This window comes from Sylvia atricapilla, chromosome 17, assembly GCF_009819655.1.
Source record: "Sylvia atricapilla isolate bSylAtr1 chromosome 17, bSylAtr1.pri, whole genome shotgun sequence".
NCBI classification, from domain to species: Eukaryota; Metazoa; Chordata; class Aves; order Passeriformes; family Sylviidae; genus Sylvia; species Sylvia atricapilla.
Genome location: NC_089156.1, coordinates 7,140,011 through 7,164,462, shown reverse-complemented (window position 1 = coordinate 7,164,462; position 24,452 = coordinate 7,140,011). Strand labels below are relative to the sequence as shown.

Genomic DNA, 24,452 nt, shown 5'->3' with positions numbered 1-24,452 from the left:
AGCAAAACCTGCACTGCACTTGGGTAAAACTGAGTACAAGCCTATGCATGAGGGACAAGGTTTTCTGTCATTAAAAGTGGCAGCATAGCTCTCCAAAGTAATAATAGCTGTTAGGAACAAAATAAATGCCATAAGTAATACTATTTAAAAACTAATCCTAGTCAATATTTACAGCTGAGAGTATTAAAGCGCTTTATTCCACCCAGAGCTTTCAGAATTTCTTAACTCTGCACTGTGACTTTTTTGAAGAGTTCGGGTAGAAGCTGTTCATGTTCCTGGGGGAAAAAAAATGATGACTTCAAAACAGTTACTTTAGCTGTAAGAGGAAGAAAATACTTTATACATTCTTTGGAGCTACAAAATAAAACACAAATACCTTGTTAGCAGTTCGTTTTAGTGATCTGCATTAAAAAAAAAATTCAAAAAACCCCCTATCAAACAAAAAAAACTTGAAAAGGCAGGCCAGAAATGAAGTCTCCCCTGGGGTTACCTGCAGGCATTGGGCATCAGTATCTTCTAGTGCCAGAAAGCATCACCTTTAAATAATTGGTAAATCAGCAAGCTCGATTCTGAGAATAAGCAGCTGTTCAGTGTTGCATGTTCATCAGGAGCAGGGCCTCTCTCACCGTGTGTGTGTGTGTATATATATATATGTGTGTGTTTATGTGTATATATCTGTATCTAGTCCATTCTGCAGCTGTGTGTCTGGTGCAGTCCCGTGAAGAACTGGCCATATGCTGCTGCAGCAGGCAGTGATGGAAGAGTGCTCAGGCAGCAGCATCTGACAGGAAACACAACCTCCCACAGAAACCTCCTCTGGCAGCAGTTAGACAAACCTGGTTGGCAAAGTCTGTTCTTTGGTTACACAACAGGTAGTGGAGGAGGTCGGTGTAAACAAGCACCTCATCTTCAGTCTCGGAGAAATTGGGCAGGATCTAAAAATGAGTGTTTGCTTTTCTGCTCCTCTACCACCACTGGGGTACCCTACACGCTGTCCTGGTGCTCTGAGGCACAACTCGGGCTTTCAGCAAAACAAAGTAAGTGTTGTTACACCGTAGAAATGAGTAGTTAAACATGCTTTTATTGAAAAAGCCACTTTTTCCAGCCCTTCAAATGTAACTATTGTCAATAATTGAACACAAGTACTTTTCAAAAGTAGATTTTAGTATTTCAATCTTTAGAAATGTAATAAGTAACAGAACATTGAATTACTATGTATATAGATTTAATGCAGTGAAATTTATTGTTAGAGTACTGAAGAACTTCTAAATACTTTTAAAATTATAAATATATTAACTCTTCCCTTTGAATCAAGTAGCATTAATTTAAAACAACAACGACAAAAAAAAAAAAATACCCACCGAAATAGAACCAACCAACATGGAGCCAGACTTTGGCACTTCAAAACTACTCAACACAGTCTGGAAATAATAAATGCAGAGACTTGTTTGCTGTTCATGTTTGAGTCAACTGTTAAAGGGCAAATGTGTTTTTGCTTCCACTGCTACCAGCTGCACGGCTTCTATGTCCAGGTAGACATGTAAACATACAGAGAAAATATAAGGCAAAACCTATAGTCTTGTGTTGCATATCTCAGACAGTAATAGGTGGCAAATGGAAGCTGTAATAGCAGGTGAAATCATAAATAATTCAGTTAAATATTTCAAGAATCAGTCTTAAATGCCTTCACAGAGAAGGATTATGATAACTGGATGCACACTGCAGCTAATACAGGGGAAGACTTGTGCAGCTGATTTCTTTCTGACACCTGTTTTATGACCTATTGCTTTAAAGCAATGTGCTGTCTCAGCTGCAAAATGCAGCTTCAGAGGGAATTTTCTCATTTAAAAAAAACCAATTCTGAATTGTGGGACAAACATGCAGGAGTCTCTTGCAAAGATAGGAAAATATCACCAGGAGGCAATTAAAATACTGATGGGGTCATTAAAGGCAATAGGACTAGCAGGCTTCCCTTTGGTTCAGTGTTCCATTGAATGCCCTGGATTTGTACTCAGGGAGGCACAGCCACGGAGGGTTAATTTCTAAAGAAAGTGAGCAGGCAAAGTTTGCCCCACCTTAATTTTGTCTTTCAAGCCTTGCCTGCTAAAGGAAGGGGAATAATTCTCTAGTCAATGTGCGTTACCAGCAATAAATAGCTGGTGGATATAGGATCAGAGCAGCTGCAAATATCCAAGTGTTGGATGCTGAAGACTATTCCTAGTATTTCAGTGTTTTTGTACACATGCTCCTGTTGCCATGAGGAGTCATTTAATGTAGTGGACTGAGGTGTTCTAAGCCTATGTAGACCTAACAAAGATAAAGCTACATCAGACTTTAATAGAACAACCATCTGGCATTGGCTTGCCTTCTCTAAAGAGTTAGGAGATGAGATAATCTTGCTCTTTAATATTAGAGTTGCTAATGCTAGGTAAGCTTTGTGCTAGACTGCAGAAGTTATGAAATACTTAAAATGAAGTTTACAAAACTGTATGCAAACATGCACAATTGAATTCTTACCCTTGGCTTGGCAAGGCTTGGATTGTACAGGCAGAGCTATAAACAGAAGTTAACTCAGAGCTCCCAACAGAAAGACTCGAGTGATGCCACAGGGACAGGGGACTGATTTACATTTCAGATAGAAACCACGGTGTGACTGCCCCAGGTTACTTTCATTCCCATCCCAGAAAAGGGTTTCTGCAGTCTGAAGTACCTTTTCAGAGGATGCTTTTTTTTTATACAAACTACATCCAAATCTCATGCAGGAGAAGAGAGATGAGGTTAGTGAGCATAAGGGGAGATGGTATTTGTGCTGTGCTGTGGTTTGTATCCTTGTAATCTCAGTCCCACATGTGGGAAGCAAAGACTGCTCTCAACAAAGCTGCCACATGTGACTGCCACACTCAACTGCTCGGCACAGCTTCTGCTCTGCTCGTGTCCCTGTTCCCTCTGGGGTTGGGAACTGCTGTTTCAATCTTTCAAGGACATCACTGGACTGAAGCTTGGCCCAGCGTAGGAGCAGCAGGGGTGTCGCAGTTCTGTGAGGTCTCAGTAGTGCTGGCATCTCCACCTGCTGAGCTCTGCTGGTCCCTGGAGGAGCTGGGGGCCTTCCCATGACCTTTGTACGAAGTGGGGGATTTTGCCCAAAGGGGAAGACTCGATGTGAAGGTGGCAGAGCTGTTCCCCTCCGCAGTCAGAACCACCGGCTGTTTCTCTGGCGCGGCCGGAGCGTACACAGCATTTTGCTCTGACAGGTGATCTCCACACTGACTGAGGTGTTCTGCCAGGACCAGAGGCTGCTGATCATCCCCTTCTTCAGAAATTACAAAAACTGGTTTGTTTTTATCTGTTTCTACCATAAGCTCCTTTGTTTTTGAACCGTTGACCAAGTTGATTTTCAGTGGGTTGGAGCTCTCTAGAAGATTTTTGGGGCTTTGGCTGTTAACTGGAGATGGTGCCCCTAGATGTCTTGAGGGATCCAAGGACCTCACATGTTTGCTGTCAGGGGAACTGGCTAAAAATCCAAAATAAGGGTTCCCAAATCTGGATTTCTTCAAATTGCAGGAGGTTAACTTCCGCTGCCTCTGTGCAGACAGAGTGAGGGGATATGAGGCATTACTGACAGATGAATCAGAGTAAACAGTCTCAGATGCTCCCTCTATCTCAGTGGCTGAGATTACCTTTCTGGTTGGCACACCTTGGGATCTTGCAGCTGTAGAAAAACCCTGCACAAAATAGTACAAAATTAGTAGATGTGCCATGAAAAGCAGCTCTCTTCCAAAACTTTGATCCTGAGAGAACTAAAAGTTAAAAATCCTGGTTATTTTTGACATAATATGCATTCTTTTGCAAAACCCTACATTATTACCTTAAAAAGGAAGAAACATGCTCTGTTAGCTTGGTAACAAGCTGTTGGTTTGATGACTACAGTCAGTGAGACCCAGATATCCCTGCCACACCTACAGATTGCTTGCAGTGCAATAGTAATAAATTAATTATAACAAATTCAAGGCATAACCAGGGGAAAGAAGCACATGTCAGAACACTCAATGAGATAATCTTGTCTGAAGGCATTTTTTTTAATGTTCTTCTGGACTGGGGATAATTTCTTAATCAGGTGCCAACTGCTGGAAAATACAGCTGCTTAGTATTTTAGGAAAGGCTGGCTAAATTACAGTATAATTAGGCCAGAGAATTTCCCATACACCAAGGAAGATGGACAGAGTCGTGTTTGCAGTGCAGGACAGAGAAGTGAGGCACTGGCCAAGGGGAAAACAGTGAGCAGTGGAAAAGACTGGAGCCGAGAGCCCATCATCCTCCCCTCCCTGCAAGACTTACACTGCTGTCAACCAGCTTTGTGAAAGGGCTGTTGGTGCTCCAGCTACACCATTTCTTCTGTAGCTGTGGGATTGGAGCCAGGAAGTCGTGGAAAGTGCGGGCGCTCCACGTGCGCTGCCTGGGACAGGGATTCTCCAGCTGCACGTTCCCCTTCTCTGCAGCCCCCGCAGCCGCGGGCTGGGAGCTCAGCCAGTCCGACACAGAGGCCGGGCTTGTGACGCTTCTCTTCAGGTTTTTGTCCTGAAAAGAGTAAACGAACATCATTGACAGGCGTCTTTCATCGAAACACTTCTTAAAACAGGTTGAAAACTGGCTGTTAGTGTGGGAATACACAGGTCTGAGAGTAAGACAGACTTAATCAGCATAACTAGTCTGGTGACTAGGATGTGGCAAGGACAAACAGAACTTTGAGCTTATGAGAAGATGGGATTAAAACCTGTTTAAGGGAAAAGATTCAATCAACCCCCTACGATAAAGATGTTGCATAATGCATGAGTTGCTTGTATGATCTTCTAACCTAATTATTGTAGTAGAAATTATTAACTTCACTGAAATGGTATATAAGACTTGGAAAACCTCAGTAAAATCGAATTCTGATCATGAATCAGTCTTCCCCTCTCTCCATCAATCGCTGATATGTTAGTGCAGGAGACGGATGGATTCAGTCGTTCTCAGGGGACACAGGAATGCAGCTTCTCCTCCTCGTTGTTACAGTGCGCTGCCCAAAGCTCGCTGGCTTCCCTGGAGGAAAGTTTTACCTTGCTTCCCCAGTTTCGGGTTTAACGCTGAAGTGGGGAATTTCAGTTACATAAAATATAGTCCTACAACCCTCACTAAATACATGAAATATCTACGGCTTAATTTTACTGGAAGTATTTGACAGATCAGAGTCGCAAACTTCACTATGTAAAACAGAATTGTTCTGCTCGGCTCGGCTCTTGGAAGGCTCCAGGTGTGTTTTTCTGGGGAAATAAAACCTGAGGGGGATGGAGGCTCCTGAAAGAATTCCAGAAGCAAGCAAGAAGAGAAGTCTCAAAAATACAGAGTTCAGGAGAAAGGACTGAAGTAAGTGGTGCTCTTTATCATATGTAAGGGAAGAATTAAAAAATAAAAAGAATGGAAAATAAGAAGAAAGGAAATAATCTGTTCTCAGTGTTAATGCTGAATAGAACAAGAAGCACAAGAACTGGATTGGAGCCAAGGAGATTTGCATTTCACATAAAAAGTGCTCTTCCGATGGACAACATGCTTTAGGAGTAGAACAAGACATCCAGACAGGTGTAAAATTCGCATCATCAGAAGGTGAGACTACATTAAATTGCTATCACCAGCCCTGTGTATGAGCAGAGTTGATCAGGCATGGGAATGAACGATAGACAATCATCTCTTCTGTGCTTTAAAAATTCTGATGTTGCATTTGAAATCACATTTTTTGTCCTTAATATTGGTATGAGCTTAGAGCCAGAAAAGTTGAGTCCCTGACAATCTCCTTTCATTCTTACTAATACTTCACCTGTTATTTAAGCCTCCTGTTACACAACTCTTTATATATTTTTAATTTTCAGCTGTGCGAATATGGATGTCATGAGAAGAATGCAAAATCCACATTCCCAAAGTTTACATAGTTCTTAAAGAGTGTCTGAAATAAATCCCACAGTGTCCTGGATTTAAAAATCCTGAGAAACCAGAAACATGTAATTTGTTATTTCTGAGAAACTGAATCTCCCGAGTTTCTGCAAATCAAAGAAACTATTCAGTGAATGTGTCATATTGGAAATGGATGGGCAGAGAGGCAAGAAATTAGCACCAGATCAGAAAAAGAAACTCAGTAGGAAGCCAGGAGAGGCATCAGGCTCTGGATAAGTTTCAATATTAAGCTCCTAGTCTAAGATTTTATTAAAGGGACAATCTTTATTTATAAATTTTTAAGCCAGCTGCCTTCTGCTCAGTGGGCCCTTCAAGCTATATTAGAATTTATTATTCTAATATTATTATAAATACCTCCAAACTGATGTAAAAATTAGCCACTGGTTTTGAGGTAGATACACTGGAAGTAACTGGGAAGATGAACAATGTATTTTCTAGCGTTTTGAAAACGTTTTGGCAACAAATGTTTGTTAAACTTGCATGACCTTACTCTTTACTCAAACCTTTTTATCTGAAACTTGCAGTGTCTGATCAGAAGTCAGAGATCATAGTCATAAGTCAGCCAAAAGGTGAATGATGCTTTAAACCAAAGGGGATTTAGAAAGCAATGACTCTGCTGGAGGATACCTGGAATCTCCCCTGAAGCCATCCCACCCTCTGTTTCCCCCACAGAGGGGGTTTTTAGCTCTCCCAGCTCTTCCCTCATAACACAGAACTGGTGTCTTCAAATAGGTTTTAAAAGCTGTAGAGCAAAATCCAGTTAGTCACTGGCTCAGGCCCAGCAGAGCTGAGGCTCACACTTGGTGGGCAGCACAAGACCAAGCAGCCAGACACAATTTCTCAGGGAAAAGATCAAGATAATTTTTTTAATGAAAGCGCCTTATACCATGACAAATTCTAGTCGAGCATTTTGCGTGAGGTGAGTCTGCTGGCATTATTTACTGTACTGTGAAGGCTCAGGATTTCACACATGTTTTCACATGGGGATAACTGCTTAGCTCCTGCCAAGGAACGGGCTGTGCTCCAGCAGATATCTCATCCCACTGCCTAGTGCTGGGCCACAAAGCCATGCTCCATATCCTCTGTGAAGCCTGGAGGCTGGCTGGCCAAAGGCATTTCACACCCTAAAAATACATGTCTAAAAATTCAGCTGTAAACACGCCTAGCATCCAGGAACCCTCAGTTTAAAGATCTGATGAGAACCTGTTTGAGAGCAGGTTTGTAATTAGTCTGCAGTGCTCAATTTCCACACCCCTGGAAAGGATGGTCTTCAGCTGTTGGGAAAGGCCCAGGGCTTTTAAAAAGGCCCTGCCATGCTTCCAGGCTTGGTTTTCTGTTCCTTGAGGGATTTGGTCGGGAGTATTGCCTCACTTGTGTGCTGCATGGACATCATTGGGGAGATGCTTCCTGAATTAATAATGTGTTTAATTCTTTGGGTTACTTTCACTGTTTTAACACTCCTTTTTTCTTTTTTCTTTTTTCTTTTTTTTTTCTTTTCTTTTTTTTTTTTTACTGTATAAATGCTTCTGAAGATTGCTTGCAGAAGCAATGTCAGAATAGAAATGGGGGGTTTATGTGTATTTGTTCCTTCTGACTAAAGTGGGGAAAAGGGGCAGGAAAATGGTTTTCCCTTCTGCCTAGAAGCTGGATGTGTGTGGGGTGCCACCAGGTGAAGCTCTCAGCTCTGGGAAGGACTGGGGAGGGCAGGTGTTTGTCCAAGGGTCCCAGTGCCCTTCTTCACAGAAGGAAAGGTTCAGGCAAGGGAAGGCTCCAGAGTTGTTTTCCCTTCTTTCCCTCTTTCTGTTTGTCAGGGTGGCCAGCTGGAGGAAAAGCTCAGCACGTGTCTTACACCAGCGTAGGAAAAATCCTGACTAGCCTGGCCTCCTGGCTAATTTCCTAATCAAGTGCAGGGATACAGAATGCTTTTGTTTTGTAAACTGTGACAGAAGTATTACACAGCCTGTCCTGGGCATGTGAGTTCCTTGTGCTGGTTGTTTATCCTCTTGTGGGAAAAAGAGAGGGCACTGGAGAAGAGAGAATTGACCTGGGAAAGGCTTTAGCAGACACTTGTAATGAATGTGCCCTGTCTGCACTCACTCAGGGTTGAAGAGGTGACAGCCAGACCTGAGGCTTCTGAGCCATCATCTGTTTCCAACCAAATAAAGGAGCGGGGGAAAAGAGCTAAAATAAGAGAGAACCTGCTGAATCAATTCAGTTTCTCTCTACGAATCTGTGAGGGCCTCAGTGCTTTCACTTGAAGTACTTGATTTTTTTGGAGCCTAAACTGTTAATTTTCACATCAGCTTGGTGAGACACTTTCTGACATGCTGAGGAGCTGAGCAACTTTCCTGACCACTTGGAGTGGTGGGCAGGAGTAGGTCTGACTCCCAGGTCTTTCAGTTGCTACAGGTGGTAATTTTAATGGAACATCAGCTTTGCCAATTAACACTTCTGCAGGTTGGTCCTACTGCCTGCTGCCAAACACCTCCATTATTTGCTAGCAGAGGTGAGGTAGGGTTCTGCATTTGCTCTTCCTAAAGCTGGGAAGATACTGGCTCAGGGGATCACAGTCCACATCATTTGATGGTAGCTCAGCCTGAGGGCTGGGAGAACTGCCTGCTTCAGTCCCTGCCTTTCTAGAAATGGGCATTAGACATAAAAGGCATTAGACATACCTATGTATGACAAGAGGGACATCCTGCAGCTTGCTAAAGATGCTGGGGAATGTACCTGTATCCTGTAGGTGGTAAAGCTCAGCCCACTGGTCCCAGGCCCAGCAGAAATGATAAACACTTCATCACTCCCAGTCTCAGTGGTGACTGCAGAGATGGAGGAGGGCACATCTGGGTCAGTGTCCTGCGGAGACCGTTCTGTGCTGCCTCTGCAGGAAGTGACTGAGAAAGGAAGAAAATCAATAAAGACTGCTTGCAAGAGTCCAAAACATCTGTTCCAACTCCCCCATGACAAACCCTCCTCCCTCCCCAGACAATCTAGAACAGGCTTTGGCTGGCTGTTGCACCAGCCAGAATAAAAATCAAGTCAACAGTTTGCTCTCTTGAAACTGTAAGCTTTTAAAAACAAAAGAGAAGAGGAGAAACACCCTTGGGTCTGCTTTCTAATAAAAACAGACATGAACTGAAATTCCTTGTGTTAAACATATGAGGTTTGCTGCTCATCAGAAACTTGCAGACTTGCTCAACTCCTTATTTATTTTTATATAGTCATACCTGCTAATATTGGGAGCTGTAGTTTTTGGTTAAACCCCAGTGAAGCTGCTCCTACAGGCAGCCTGATGCTCCAGGGACTGCCATGGAGAGGGGTGTGTGCCTGCACGTGTCCCCAGGGCCTTTCATCTGGTCCAGGCAAGGAGAACTCTGGCCACAACCCTCTCAAGAAGGAGATTAGAAACTGTCGTGGCTGGGAGTACAGAATTAGCTTTTTATGGAAGTACTCTTGTGAGAGCTGAGTGTGTAGTGGCTGATGGTTCGCTGGGAAACTGATGGTGTGTCACAACACAACATAAAATCACTCCCTGTTGGGTCTCCACTCACCAAAAGGGGCCCTGGAACAGTTCATGTGTTGTGACTCAAAATTGCAGCAAATGACATTGTCTGCAGCTTGGCTGGGATGCTTTTTTTCTGGAAGCACACTGTGAGGTAAATGTCACCCAAAGCACCTCCATCCATATAGACCCACAAAAACAGTGAGCTCTGGGAGCTGCACTTGGCCAAAGACAATTTGAACACTGTGACCCCATCCTTTCTGAACAAAGTCAGGCCCGGGGCAGGTGAAGCTCTTCCCCAGTTTATGGGCCTGTGTAAGTTGTTCGTAGCAGCCTGAACCCAACACATTTGCTCTGCTAACCCAGTGTCTCTGCGATGCCATGTGCTGTGACAGCTTGTGCTGGCAGCACGCTGGAGCTGTGCTACTGTGAGCTCCTTGCCAGGGGAATTACCCTACCAGGGAGGGGAGAGCGGCAAGGGACAGTCCCCACAACAAAGGCTTTCTGCTGTGGAGCAGCTCCCCAGCTGTGCATGGGCGAGACAGTGAGGAGGGCAAGGGGAGGAAGGCTGTGATGAGCTGGCCCGGGGCTCCGGGCTGCCCTGACCCGCTCCGGCCCATGCCCCCGCCCTTACCCGCCTGCTCCCGGCTCACAGAGTGGTTGTTGTTTTCATTCTCCCGGCTTGGCACCACCAGCTGGAGCTCATTGATATCGACAGTGGAGTTCTGGATCCTGTTCTACAACTCAGAACATGCCCCAGTAAACATCGTCAGATAAACAGTGCAACAGCCAATATGAAAGAGAGAAACAGAAATTGCTGAAGCCATTAGCACTAACCTCCTGGTCACTGCATGCGTTGGATGAGCTCCTTTTGGGGCACGTTCTCTGCCTGAAAAGGAGAGACAGCAACAACAACAACAAGCCCTCGAGTGAGTTAAAGATCCACAGCAGGAAAGTTCTCGGCTCTGCTCATCCTGCGAGGGGAACCCAGCAGGTTATGAGCATCCAAAATACTTGCCAAGACTGAAGGCAGCAAGGCCTGTAAACAAGGGGAGAAAATGATATGCTCATGTGGTGGAGGGTCAGCTGAAGAAGAGAAGGACCTGTCATCTTCTTCCCATGCTCAGTACAAAAGCAGGAACAGAGCTCAGACCTTGGCCAAGTCCCACCAGGCTCCCCCCTGACAGCTGCTCTTTCACATCAGTAACTGAATAGCAGACTGAGATCCTCCAGTCTGGGCAGTGACATCCTTCTTATCCTGCTAGACAGAATATTTCATCTGCATAGCTAATTCTGCATACTGGGTTATATTTAGCAAGCAGAGAGCATCAGATGCTGTTCATTTGTATGACTGTTTCACTAAAAGGCAGCGCTGTGGCAGATGATGATGGGATGAACTTGGCTGAAGGGAGACACATGCATGTTCTTAGCCATTTTTTCACATTATTATTAAAACTGAGGTTACGAAACAACTAGTGTTATAAACTTTTGGACGAATAAGACTTAAAGATATCACAAAGAAAGGCTGGCACAGGGGGATGTGATCATGACTGAAACAAGTGTAGTCTGTGCCCAGTGGTTCTCCAGGGGACAGTGCAGACACGAGGCATTAGGCACTGACTGATGGGATGCAACCCAGGTTACTGGGGGCAAATTCTCACCCCCAGGTGATGGATGGGCAGCAGGCAGTGGCTGGCAGGGTGAGGAGAGATGGCAATGCTGAAGGCTTGATGGGCTCACTCTACACTCAAGGGCTGGGAGGCTGTGCAGGTGTAAGGTGCAGTTGCAATGCATAGGTTGCAACCACACAGTGGAAGTTTGACTGCATGGGACAGGACTAAAATTAAATAAGGTGGACGTATCTGTTGTTCTTGGGGCTTGGGAAAGAAAATAAAAAATCCCCCATTACTCGAGCCAGGCTTCATGGCCAAAAGTAATTAGAATTATTGGCCAACTAACAACTGAAGCTTTCATTCCCTCCCCAAGTAGCAAACAAAAGCTGCAGTGTGGCAGAGACTTGGAGTTTCCCCAGAGAGCTTTGCCCTGCTCAATGCAATGAGCCTGAGCAGATACTGCTGATGACTTGGTGCACTGGAGTGGCAGTGGGTGCCAAGCCCATCCCAGGCCATTTCTACTCCTGGCAAGGCAGAGGCTGCTACTTTTAGCTGAGCAAGACTAGCAGAGAGAAATGGAAAAAAAAAATCAACAGCTAAACCTGGTACCAGAGGAATAAATAAAGTGTGAAGAGAAAAGAAAGTAGAAGGCAAGTTTACAAGGCCAAGAGCCTCCAGGTTCCTCTTGGCATCCTCTGCAGTGCCCAGTCCAGCCAGGACAGTGTCCCTGTGCCTCGGGGGGCTGGTCCCAGTTCTGAGTGTGCTGCACTGGTAAAGCACCATCATTTCCCCCTCAGCCCACCCCGTGCCACCCAGACATTTTCTGCACTGAGGACAGACTGTGGCTAACACACATTTGACACCTGATTTCAAGCCCCTATTTAGGACAAGAAGCATAAAATAGAGCTTGATGGGCTCAGTCTAAAAGAAGTTTAATGCTTAGTGCTTAATGGCCTCAGCAGTTTTATTCTGAGCTGCATTAAAAACACACAGCTCCAAGCTCCAACCAGTGCCAGTGGTTCTGGGGCCAGACACCAATACCCCCAAAGCAGTCATCACAGTGAAGAGGGGGAAAAGACTTTTCCAGTGAACACAGGTGAGGTAACTCAGCACAGGTCATGGCATCATTTCCACCTGGTCTCAGTTAATGCTCTAAGTCTGACAAAAAATAAAATGGTGCATCAAGGCTTCCTAGGAACAGCATGCAGGGAATACAGGAGGCTGGGGTAGTAAACAACCCTGCCAAGAGGCTAAAGGAGTAGGGGAAGTCTCTATTTAGATTCGGTCAATAGCTGGCTGAGGTATAGATATCTTCTTAGGAAAAAAAAAAAAGGAAAAAAAAAGGAAAAAAATTAAGGTAAAAAAAAAAAGGATTGTAGAACAATGAAGAGGCATAAATGCCAGTGTTAAAAGAATCAGGCCTAATCTTGTGCCATAGGAGCCCTGGTAGGGTGTATTCCCAGGGACCAGAACACACAAACATTGGTGTGTGGGGCTGAAATCCTGTGGACATTTTTTTTCTGTTGGTCAGCAGGAGCAGAACATTATTTTGTAAACATCTGACAAGCAAAAAGCCAAGCTGTGAATGTGAGCAGCATGGCCTGACTTTCTAAACAGCCTTTGCAGAGGAAACCTCAGCCAGTGGAGCCTCAGATTGCCAGTGTACTTTTTGGGTTGAATAATACTCTGCTTCATGGATCGTTACAGTGAAATTAAATAGGGGTATTGGAGCAAGAACAGCCTACTCAACATGTGTATCAGCCCAGACTGCTGCCATAGCAAAGAGAGCCTCTTTCTGTCTCTTTTGAAGATTGGCGAGGGTATAAAAATAAAGTATTTGGTATCTGGAAGACATTTTCCACCAGACTTTTTCCTTTAGAGCTAGCAAAAAAACTGTGGTCTAAATTAGCGTTCTGCGAGCTCTTTAAAAAACAAAAATGTTAGTTAGATGTAGCACATGCAAGTTTAACTATTACAGCTACAAAAAAGCTCAGACCCTGCAAGCAGGAATTTCTGTTTATACAGCGAGAGATGATATTGAGGCTTCACCACCGTGTTCTCTGGTGCCCAGTTTGACTGGGCTGCATTTTGTGTTTATTCAGCCAGAGCTAAAATGCAGCCTCCATAAGGACAAGGAAAACCAAGATGCTCTGTCAAACCAGCCCCAGGGGCGAGAAGTGTCTGGGCAATCCTGAGACCTCTGGGGGAGGAGGATGCACTGGGTGAGGCAGGGGATGCAGGAAAGGAGGAACCAGAGCAGCTCCATGATGGCTCTGGGCAATGAACACTCCTGCCAACACCCAGCCACCAGAGTGGAGCCCTGCAAGGGGCACTGTTTGCTTCAGTTTACCTGATGTTTTCACTGAAGTCAAAACATTTGAAAAACGGTGTTTATTTTGACAAAAAAAAAAAAAAAAAAAAAAAAAAAAAAAACCTGGGGAGCATGAGCTGTGTTTTGAATTTGTTGGAAGGGAGAGAAATCAATCACTGTTTCTACAAAAATGTTTTCACTAGGAAGTTAGAAAAATGCAAACATATGCTGGGGGGCGGAGAAATGTTCCTTGGATAGATATAGAGAAAAGAAATATATAAAAGAAAAGCAATTGACTGGAGAGGCATGCTTGTGTAACCGTCTGGTTTTAGCCTTTTAAGTAGTTAGCATCAGGGCCTGGAAATCCACAAGGCAGCCTGACCATCAGCTCACCTGACTGGACCGTTTTGGATTGCATTTGGGAAGGATGAGAGGTACTGCAGCATGGCTCTGGGCTCTTCCCCAGCATCAAAGGGATGTGCAGATGACTTCCTAACACACTGAATGCATTGGGTTTAAAATGTCTGCACAGTCTCTTGGATAAAATATGCTACAGATGGGAAAATATTTTAAAATCTTAATTATATGTGGTAATACTTTGGTTATTTTTTATTTCTGCAGAGTACTAGTGGTGGTTAGTTAGAGCCAAACTGTGGGATTTCTGTGAAAAGATGCAGTGACTATCAGCTCAGCCCGCTCAGGAGACTCAGGGAAGGATAATCTTTCTGTGCTGATTTTGTCCATCAGCCAAAAGCTGAGGTTCAAAGGCACCACTGCCATTGAAACAAAAAATCCCCAGGAAAGTCCTGATTGTTCAGGTATTTCTGCAGGAAAAAGAAGATAAATCTGAGATACAGGAGCTATAGAAGTAGGAAAGAAAACTGAGGAGCCTAGGGCAGAATCAGTGAGTGGCACTGACGTCCTCTGTACCCACTCTGCTGCTCCCCATTTGGAGCACAGCAGGAGTTAACAGACAAAAGGAGACACAACTCTTTTCTGGAAATGTAACTCTTTTCTGGTCTTTTCCCTATGGATAATGGCACAGAGTTTCCAAGGCTCTGGTGTGCATCACCTTACCTGCAAGCTACGCAGAGGGCAGAGAGCAAAGCAAGAGCAAAGACAACGATCCCTGTTACAATTGCCAGCATCATCATGTTTTCCCTCCTCTCCTGCCTCACAGCATCCACAGAGCTGGGGTCAGTGATGTTCCTGTACTCGAACAGCATCGCAAAGCCTCGGCCCCGGTCCGTGGTGGTGATCAGCTCCATGATAACCTCAACCATCTCCAGAGATGAACCAAAGACCATGGTCTTGTTTACAGGGGAATTGGGGCCGCAGAAGCGAGAGGAGAATGTGATGAGATCGGAGACATATAATACATCATGGGGACAGACATCCACTGCTGGCTGAGGGCTGGAGGAGATTTCCATGGGCAGTGCTGTTGAGGGAAGAGTCCAGCTCTCTACTGTGACTTCATCTCTCTCACTAGCAGCTAGGTGGGCAAGCAAAATCTTCCCTTCCAAATCCTCTCCTGTGTCCAGGCCACTGGTATTTTGCCTCTGCACTGAGGCACTACCAGCCACAGGGAATGGCAGCTCCACTGGCTGAGCCTTGGTGATTGCTTTGGGCTCCTTCATCTGCTTCCACTGGTTTTCTTCAAATGCTTGTTTGGCTTCATCTTTTTTTGAGCTGGTTCCTGGCAGTTCATCCAGGTGACTAGCAAAGTCCTTTGAGTGGTCTCCAGTGCTGCTCAGATTCTGAGCCACCTTTGATGTGGAGGTCCGGAGGGGGGGTTTTGTGGTGTGCACAGCAAAGTCCAGCTTTTCCCCAAGAGAAGGCATGTCCTTATTTTCTGTTGTAGCAGGGACTGAAAAGCCATCCCAGGGGGTTGGAGTTTCACTAGAGCTCTCAAAAATGTCAAAGTCAAATATTTCCAAGACGAGATGGGTTCTCATGGGAATGAAAAACTGCCAGACGCAGTGTGTCCCTGGGTAGTAGTTGTTTGGAAAACCTGGTGACAAAATCAGGCCTCTTTCCATTGATTCCACCACTGCACCACAGGAGTAATACACCTGGGAAATAAAACAAAGAGTCTTACATCTTGCCAGAGATTATACCCAGGATGCAGTCTGCCAGACCAATGGAAGTTCTGGCTCCTCTTTCCCTTCAGAAACTGGTTTAAGACACCCTTAAGACGGGGAAATTCATGAGGCTTTTGCAAGTTTTAGCTCCTACTTTTGTGGAGCATCAAATCTAATATGGGAAGCCACTCTTAGAGACTGTGGTGGTGTATATTGGATAGTCAACCTCCAAGAGAAATATAACCCACATAAGTAATTCACATAATTCTCACTTCCTACTACTGATAATTTGTGCTGTTGGCAAACATACAACTTTTTGACCACACAAATATGTTGCCCTAAACAGTTGGTTGTGTGAGAAAAAATCCTAAGAAGCTAAAGGAAAAATGTGTCACAGCATTTAAAACTCTGTGTTATTTTCATTACAAAAACATTTTCATATAAAAAAGAACCTTTGCATTGATGAGCACCCATGATTCATCCAACCAACTCATCTTCTGTTTCAAGGACATTCAGCCTTATTTACTTCAATAAAATGTAGCTACTTTTGATTGGGCAAATTATCTCTTTTTTAAGTGCAAACCCTCTCAAAATAGTGACGGCAGATACCAGCTTTCACCAGTAAACCAGCAACCAACATGCATTTTACATAACACAGCGACAGTTCCATGTGAATCTGCTATTTCTTCCTTCACCACAAATAGCCTCCAGCCTCCAAGGAGGAAGGAAGTCCATAAATGGTGGCACCAGCCACCATCCTGTGCTTTTCTAAAGGTGCATGAGGCTGCTTTTGCACATCATATTTACAACTCCCTTCTCCCAAAGACGCTCTTGGAGCCTTTTTTCAAGATTCTTTCATAAATCTGCAGAGCACAGAGCCCAGTCTATGCCTTAGGCAGTTGTTTTTGAAAAGAAAAGGAAAAAACCCCAACAAAACAGAAGTGTTTAGGTCACAAGCCCTGTCTAGGAGCATGGGTTTACAAGCATTAATTGGAAAAGAAAGGGAATGCTTTGGGTTTGGTGTGTTTTTTTATTGGAAGTGATTAGTCGTCTTGGTCTGTTATCTATTTAAACACAAAGGAACTTGGCAGTAGAACAAACGAAGCTTATGAAGTCCATATAAAGCCACAAAGATCAAAATACTCCAGATTTTTTTTCTCTTGGTCTCTCCCCTTGGTTCATATTGAAATGGAAAGAAAAAAAAATGCAACACCAAATGTTAAAAGCTCCTAAATAGAAACCAAAGGCCAGACCTGTTCTGTAAGGTACAATCTTTGTTTCCCAGCAGGTGCTGCTCATATTCTGGGGGATTTCAGGGTGGTTGCAGGATGACCACAGAAAAGGACCAAAACAGTAACGTGGGTGGAAACTGTCTTCTGTATTCAACTTGGAATCCAATATTTGACTTGTAAAAGTGTCATCTAAATCAAAGCTTATGTTAATTACAGTGGAATAAACTACAGGCTGCTCATTTAAGGCACCTGGGCTGGACTATGGATGGAAGTCTCAAATGGAAAAGAAACCACATTCATTGCCACACATAGTATTCTCTAATGCCTTAAGAGTCCCACATGTAAAACCAAAACATATTAATAGACATTTACTGATCTTTTCTCCAGGAGGTAAAATGTTGGGGTTCAGTCTGGATTAGTTAATTCAAGGTAAAAATTCTAGGGAAAACAAGCAAACCTTTACGTCGTTTAAGAGGCTAAAGGTCCTAACAGTTAGATCCATTTGCTAATTCACATCAGAATTAGAGATACATTTGTTGCCACTTGGATTTTACTGAAAACTTGACGGTTTCCAGTGAATATGCTCCTCTTTCCTCAGGGAGAGGATGCCCCTTACTCTTGGAAGAAGAATAGAGGGATTTTCTCTTACTTCTCTTGTATTCTTCCCCTTCACCCCGGCACATTGGTGCAGCCTTTCCTTTGTTCCACACTAAGCTTCTGAGCTCACTTTTAAACAAGATATTTGCATAGCAAGAAACAGTAAACAGCACCTCACTTTTGCACTGAAATATGTGCCCAGTTGAGGAGGCAGAATGTGCACCAGAAGTGCTCTCGCAGGGTGGCACTCCTGGGTGTGGGAGGATCGCAGATTGGCTCAAACCTCCTTAAATTAGCAGCGATTGAGGGCTGGGATTTTGTTTTGAGGAGTATGTGAAGTGATCCAGTTGCCTTTTTTCAGACACTGAGAAGGCGCTTGGAGGCGTTCACAGCCCCTCCTCTACTACCAGGAGACTCTGTTAACACCCCAGAGCTGCGGCCAGCAGATCAGCCTGCGGGATTCATCACCAGAGGGCTGAATGGGGAAGCACATCCCCCCCAAACCCCTCGCCCCTGCTCTCAGGATAAACTCCCTTCCCTGCCTTCACTTTCACTCAGATCTGTCAAACTGTCAGCATTTAAGGAGGAATATCTTGCACATTCTGTGCACGTCCAAGGAGTCTCAGATGCAAGGTGCCTCTTGAGCCACCAGCTGGGGCAGTAAAAACCCCAAGTGCTGCCCTGCACCCCCAAACCTGGGCAGAGGTGGAATTGCAATGTGTGAATTCCAGAAACATGGCTGAAAGGTCATGGCAGCGGGGAAACTGTTCATTTATTGTGGCTTGTGAGACCAAAAAGATTCAAGACTTGCTCTGAGATCAGGGAAAAAAAACCACAAGGGACAGGAAATGCAAGACAGATCTGAGGGAAGGGGAGGGGGAAGGATTTCTGATTAGTTTATAATCCCCAACAGAATGAATGACAAAATGGTTTTGTTCATTTGAATCACCCATTATGAACCCTGAGTTTTGCCAATTAGACACAGATGTTCCCTTCTGCAGCAAGTTATAGACTTGTGGGCTTTTGACAGATGCATGCAAAAAAAAAATTGGCCCATTTTTAATCTTTCCAAATGATAGGTCCTTGTCTTTTTAAAAACAACACTTGATATATGCACACACCAATTATGAATTAGGTGAATTATGAGCAGGGAGGACCAGATTACCAGTCCTGTTTGTCTGCTTTTCAGTACTTTCCTCTCTGGCCAGAGGTTCCAAGTGTTTCCAACAGTTGTGTGGAACTGAATCTCGAGTCCATAGTGGTCAGACAAATCCTATCTGCTTTCTGCATTGGGGTAACTGGGGAACTGCATTTAGTAGGTTTAGAAGTAACTCAAATCTCAGCTATTGCTGCTTGGCCATAGACACAATGGCTGCTACTTCAGAACATGCCAAGACGTTGCATTTCCCTCTTTCACACTACACAGCCCACTCAAAAGCTTAAATCTTGTGCCATTACTAAAAAATGCCCCATTGTCATGTACTTACCTCCTCCTGTGCTGGTGTTTGGACTGAGAAGTTAATATTGACATCAGCTTTGAGCTATTTAAGATACACATGTGTGAGGAGTTATGAGCCTCTGCACCAGGAAACACAGGGCTAAGGAGCACAAGGAGGACCTTGTGCCTGTCCCTCAAAGGTGACTGTGGAAGTGGTGCTCTGATGGTGCTGAGAATGCTCTGCTGCCCTCCGAGGCACACATCTAAAGCAAACCCATGTGTGATGCAGTTGTAGGGAGTTTTTCTTACACATAAAGCTGTGCTGGGTTGGAACAGATGTGGCCAGAAGTGACTGCAGGACACTGTTCAGGAATCTCACCAGCAGCTGCTTCCTGAGGAGCACCAGCTCCCGAAGAAAGAGGAGCCCTTGCTGTATTATACAGCATAAAGCTGGTGTGTTATTGCTTCAAACTGAATTCTGTACATCAAAGAACTCTTGAGAAGCAGGAGGCACTGATGAAAAGCAGAATTCCCCTGCATAAAAAGGAAAAAAATATTGTTTTGGCCAGATGGGATTTTACCATAAGGCCCACCCAAGAATATGTACTGGGAAGAGTAGTTATCATCATCTGAGTAATATAACTTAATTCTGCTCTCCACTCACACAACACCTACAAATGTAGGCCTGGAGCCTCTGCATTCTTCCTGTAGGATCACTGTCAGGGAATCAACACATTCTAAGGGAATCCCACTCTCTACAAGATTAATTTAATTTGACAATATAATTATCACCCTTTGGTCACATTTACTGGCAAAGAAGGCACCAGGCTAGAGCTGGACTGGAGGCAGGCTCAGAAGCAAGCTCCTCACTTTGCCAGGACAGGACAAGTTCTTGCAGCAGCTCAGAGCAACCCCACGCTCAAAACCTGCAGGGGTCTTGCAAAAAGCCATGAATGGGAAGTTGTGGCAGCCTCTAGCTGGCCCACAGCCTTCTCAGTGATGGGTACCAGCCTCTGCTTGGTTTCTCAAGCTTCTCTGTCCTGCCTCCAGGAGAGAAGTGCTGCTGGCCTGAGGTGATGCTGGGAACCCAGAGGGAAGGTGGGAGGATGCTGTGCCATGTAGCTGGGAAGAGAAGGTGACACGGCCATGTGGCTCAGCTTGTGAAGATACAAGCCCTGCTGAAGAGAAGTGGAAACAAAGTGATGCAAGGCCCTGGGCAGGGAAATCCTCAGCCCATTTGTGTTCTGAGATTTTGCCTCTTTTTCTTCATTCATGTTAATGCTGGTTGTGAGGAGCTGCTGGTTGCAACATCCTAGAGGACATAATCCCACTTGCATCCCAAAGACTGTTTATTTTGAAAGCGTATTTATTTCAAAGAAGGGGAAAGAGGACATCCTGTCTTGATATTTGATATTCCTCTGTGAGCACGATCTCAGATTCTCTGGCTTGGGGCTTGTCCAACGTAGCTTGTTTTCTTTTATAAAATACCCAAGAAATAGCAAGTTCTTGTCGTGCATACCCAGAGTCAGAGTGAAAGCTCAGCAGAGGAAACTGAGACACACAGCTGAGCCACTTCCATGGATCCTCAAGGGCCAAGCCACACACCTAACAGAGATACCCAGCTGCAGGCTTGCAGGGAAATGATGTGCAAGGTTCATAACTCACTTTACCCTCATTAATGCTTTATGGACATCTCAACTTCTGTGCATTTCTCATATGTATTTCGAGTTTCAGGCAGATTTAAAAATGTCATTTCCACATCTTTTTAGAAACAAGCGTAGGAATAATCCACTGTATTTCAAACTGACTGAACATTTAAGAGGTGCTGCATTTATTAGTCTTTTCAAGCACAGATGCCTATCAACTCCTTATCCAAGTAAAAGGGCTTTTTGGTCTTTGCTTGAAGACTGTACAAGAATAAAACTAAGATGGAGTAATTAGTGGAGGTGAGGATAGAAGGTTTTCATGCAGATCTTATGACCTTTAAAAAAATCATTCTGAAGTGAGAATACTTGGGTATGATCCCATGATTTAAATCAGAGGGTTATTTTATATTTTGTACCTTCCTGTAAAATAGCCCCACTACTTAAACACTTCTAAGAATAGAACAGAAAGAACTCCTCTACAGGTAGATTTTTTTTACTTAATTTAAAAACCAAAATCCACTGCAGCTGCCTAGTGCCAGAACAGGACAGTCTATGGCCATTCCACAGTGGCCTTATCTTGTCAGCCTACAGCTGATTCAACAGAAGCCACAGGGGTAAGCAAATAGTTTCTGCACAGAGATGGATGCAGTCTTAGAATCCAAGATTGTTTAGCATGGATGATTAAATTTAGCCATCTGAGCTCAACATAGCATCAGTGGGATGAAAATCCAGCAAGCTTTATTTGGGATCACTCACCCCTCCAAAATTAAAAACATCTTATGTGCACACATGCACACACACGTGTGCTCCTTTCAAAGAGCTGGAAACACTTCAAGGCTCCTTCACCAGCTCCTTCACATTTGTTCTGCCCAAGGGACCTCTTTAAAACTCTGGTACACCAACATCTTTGCTCCAAACAGAGAGGGGGAGGTATGGCATCCCAGCTACTTCCCCCTTTTCCCCTCCAAACATAGGATGTCCATTCCAAGTTAAAGGTCACTCGGACTCCTGAGGACATTTGAATAGAGCCAGACACCTGAGATGAAATATGAAGTGGCCCAAACATTCAGCCAGAGCAGAAAGAAAATGCTAAACTTGGGGTTTTAAAAAGGAAATGAGAGGGAAAAAGGGAAAGTTGTCATTTCACAATCCCAGCTTACAAGGGAAAAACAAAATAAAGATGAGTCTACTTGCTGACATGGCTGGAACTCACTGCAAAGCTACCAGAAATACGATTCTTGTGGTTTCCAGCAAAAGCCCTAAGCTCTCCTCTCACAGTATTTCCAAGCTAGGGAAGTCTGAGCTTTTTGGATGCTCATCAAATACAGGATCTGAGGAAAGACTATCTCAAGAATGAGAGAGAAAACTCCAGTCTGTTGGTTTAAGAAGTGACCACATTTCCTCCACTAGCTGACTGATCTAGAGACCAAGGCTGGTAGGACTTTTTCCAAGGAGAGGACAAAATTAATCAGAGGCTTTGGAGAATTAGTGCTCTACTTAATTTTGCATTTTCAGCTTATCTTTGCATGCAGGGTTGATTTTCTTCCAGTAGAGTGAACTAGATACAGCTGCAGCACATCTAACCTATTTTTTCCACCTGGCAGTACAAGAATTCCTAGAAATGCCTTGGAATCGCCACTTCCCTCTCTGCCAAACTGCCTTTGCTGTTTGAGGCATGAGGGAACAGCAAAAGGAGACTCTCATCCCACATTAGGGTAACTCTTAAGTCTGGATGACTGAAAGTAGCAGAGTTAGCAAAAGCAGATCAGACATGGAATTGACAGAGCACAACAAAATTTGCTGACACTTTACCTAGTTATTAGCCTCCCATCTTTTTTTTAGTCTTTATTTGTTAACTATTTTTTCAGCTTATCTCCACAAGAGTTCCCATCAATGATGATAGTACCGTGCTTGCTGAGGGGTCTCCCTTGCCCTCCCAATTCCCCTGCCCCAACACAAACCCACTTTCTGCACACATGTATACTCTCCTTGCCCCCTGAGCCAATTCACTCTAACGAGCTCTGAACAGGGTTCAGTGTGGGACTCAAGCTGGGCTGAGCATCCATTTGCTTTTAATACATTTATGGCATTTTGGTACATATTATGGTATATGCAGAGCAGTTGCACTCATGTTTTTAAATGAGGACCTAATACTGCTTGAAGTGACTGCAACCTGCTGGATTTAAGCAAAACCAAACCCACATTTTTTTAACAGATGCTCTGTTATTTTAGTGGTGGGCAGCAGCAGTTCCACCACATGAAAGTGATTATGGATGTGACATTTCCACTCTGCAAATCCCACTTTCAGGAAACTGACTTGTCTTGTATTCCTTCTTGGCACACATCAGACAGCTTCATAGGGCCCTGTTTTCACATTTACCTTTAAGTTTTCTATTGTTTTTAATAATTTGCAAGACATTTGAAGAGAACAAATATGCAGTAGGAAGGGAAGGAGGCTGTGAAAGTCTCTTACTCTCAGAGACAAGGAAAACAAAAATACTGACAGAAGAGTAGGGAAGGGAAGCAGGAATGCAGTTCAGCAATTAGAGCAAAGAATGCAAAGTCTGAATGAGACTTGAGGACTTGGAGGCCCAAATATGCCTCAGACTGCAGACATGCTATTCTCTCTTATTCTTCCCATATGTGACTGCTGCAGCCCGAGCATCACAAGGGAAGGCACTGCTTTATTTCACTGGAGAACAGGCAACCTTCTCCTTACTTGCTATGGAAAAAAGAATAATCAGGGAGGATGGGAATGTTTGCCTACCCTTGGATGGAGGCAAATAAGCTCTGCTGGGATGGAAAGAGGCTGGCAGGGCCCTGGGCACCCTCACCTGCTCTAGGTCTCCAGGGCCAACTCCCAGAGCCTGCCTGGATGCAGCATTCCCTGCGGCAGCTTTCCAAACCGTTAGGCAGGCATGGCCACAACAACTCCCTGGGAATCAAAGCAGCTGCAGAAGAAGTGGCAGGAGAAGGTCAGTGATCTCATTAGAGCCAGGAGGCCAGGGCCCCCAGCCACAGCGAGGTCCCAGCTCCACAGCTGCAGTGTGTTTTGATACCTGGCTCTGGCAGATTGCATAACTGCACCATGAGGTCACCAGCCCTCCTCCTTGATCCTGGCTCAGAACAGGAGGTGGGGAAAAGGAAAATCACAAAAAAACAAACACGGGCACTCCGACAACCACCAGGCACAGCGAAGCACTCCAGCCTCTGTGGAGAACAACAGCCCTCCTCATTTAACTCCAGAGATGCTTGTTCCCAAACAACAAAAAAATGCTTGTTCCTGGGGACACAAGCAGGGGCTGTTTTCTGAACAATCAGCCATGGAACAGCCCAGCTTTCCATAGCATGATCAGCAGTATATGCAGCCTGAGCATACATTGACATTTCGTGCTTGCCTTCGGAGCACGCGGAGCAAAGGCAGCTGAATGCTCGGCTGCCTTTGGGAGGTTCTGGAGAGAAGGAAAACCAGTTCATCCTCATTAGGCCAGAGAAGCCAACCTACACCATCGTTATGTGCAGTGGGCAGATTTTTCTGCAGCAGACCTTTTTCTGCAGACCTTTTTGAGTACCTGATACAAGATTTCTATATAACATGAAGAACACCCAGCTCTGGGTGCAAGACTTTGCTGGCTAATTTGACTCATTTCCCTTTGCAGGCAGAAACCAGAAGTGTTTCCGACAGAGGGAAATACAGAGCAATAGTCAGAGATGGTCTTAACAGCCCTCTGGAAGAATATGTCCCCCTCTCAGGAAAGGTGGGACTGCAGGAGGCTCATTGCTAACTCAGCCACATAAGAGCTCAGAGGTGAAGTCTCAGAACACTGAAAAGAATTCTTGTTCTCTTCCACCACATCACAAATAGGCAGAAGTTTTAGTCTCCCCTTTCAATTCTTTAATTAGGATGGAGTTGGATTCATCTACAAGATCCCTTACAAGTTACAGCTATGATCTATATTTCTAGAGCTAGAAGTGCTTATGATGAATAGTTTTCCTCTGGCCTTGGCAGCTCATGGGAACATTTGCTACTGTCAGATTCCCAGATTTAAG

General features: G+C 44.5%; 1 protein-coding gene across 2 annotated transcripts; it reads right to left on the bottom strand.

Moving 5' to 3' along the window:
- Positions 1-707: 707 nt before the first annotated feature.
- Positions 708-15,474, bottom strand: LOC136368947 (uncharacterized). 2 transcript variants are annotated; one of them, XM_066331455.1, is made up of 7 exons: positions 14,486-15,474; positions 10,322-10,373; positions 10,119-10,221; positions 8,713-8,876; positions 4,336-4,575; positions 3,678-3,722; positions 708-3,581 (listed from the first exon to the last, which is right to left on the bottom strand). In XM_066331455.1, the coding sequence occupies exons 1-7, from the start codon at positions 15,445-15,447 to the stop codon at positions 2,985-2,987; spliced, it is 2,163 nt and encodes a 720-aa protein (XP_066187552.1). In that variant the 5' UTR covers positions 15,448-15,474; the 3' UTR covers positions 708-2,984. The 2 variants fall into 2 exon arrangements, with proteins under 2 accessions (XP_066187552.1, XP_066187551.1); XM_066331454.1 differs by having other exon boundaries at positions 708-3,722.
- Between the last annotated feature and the right edge of the window lie 8,978 nt (positions 15,475-24,452).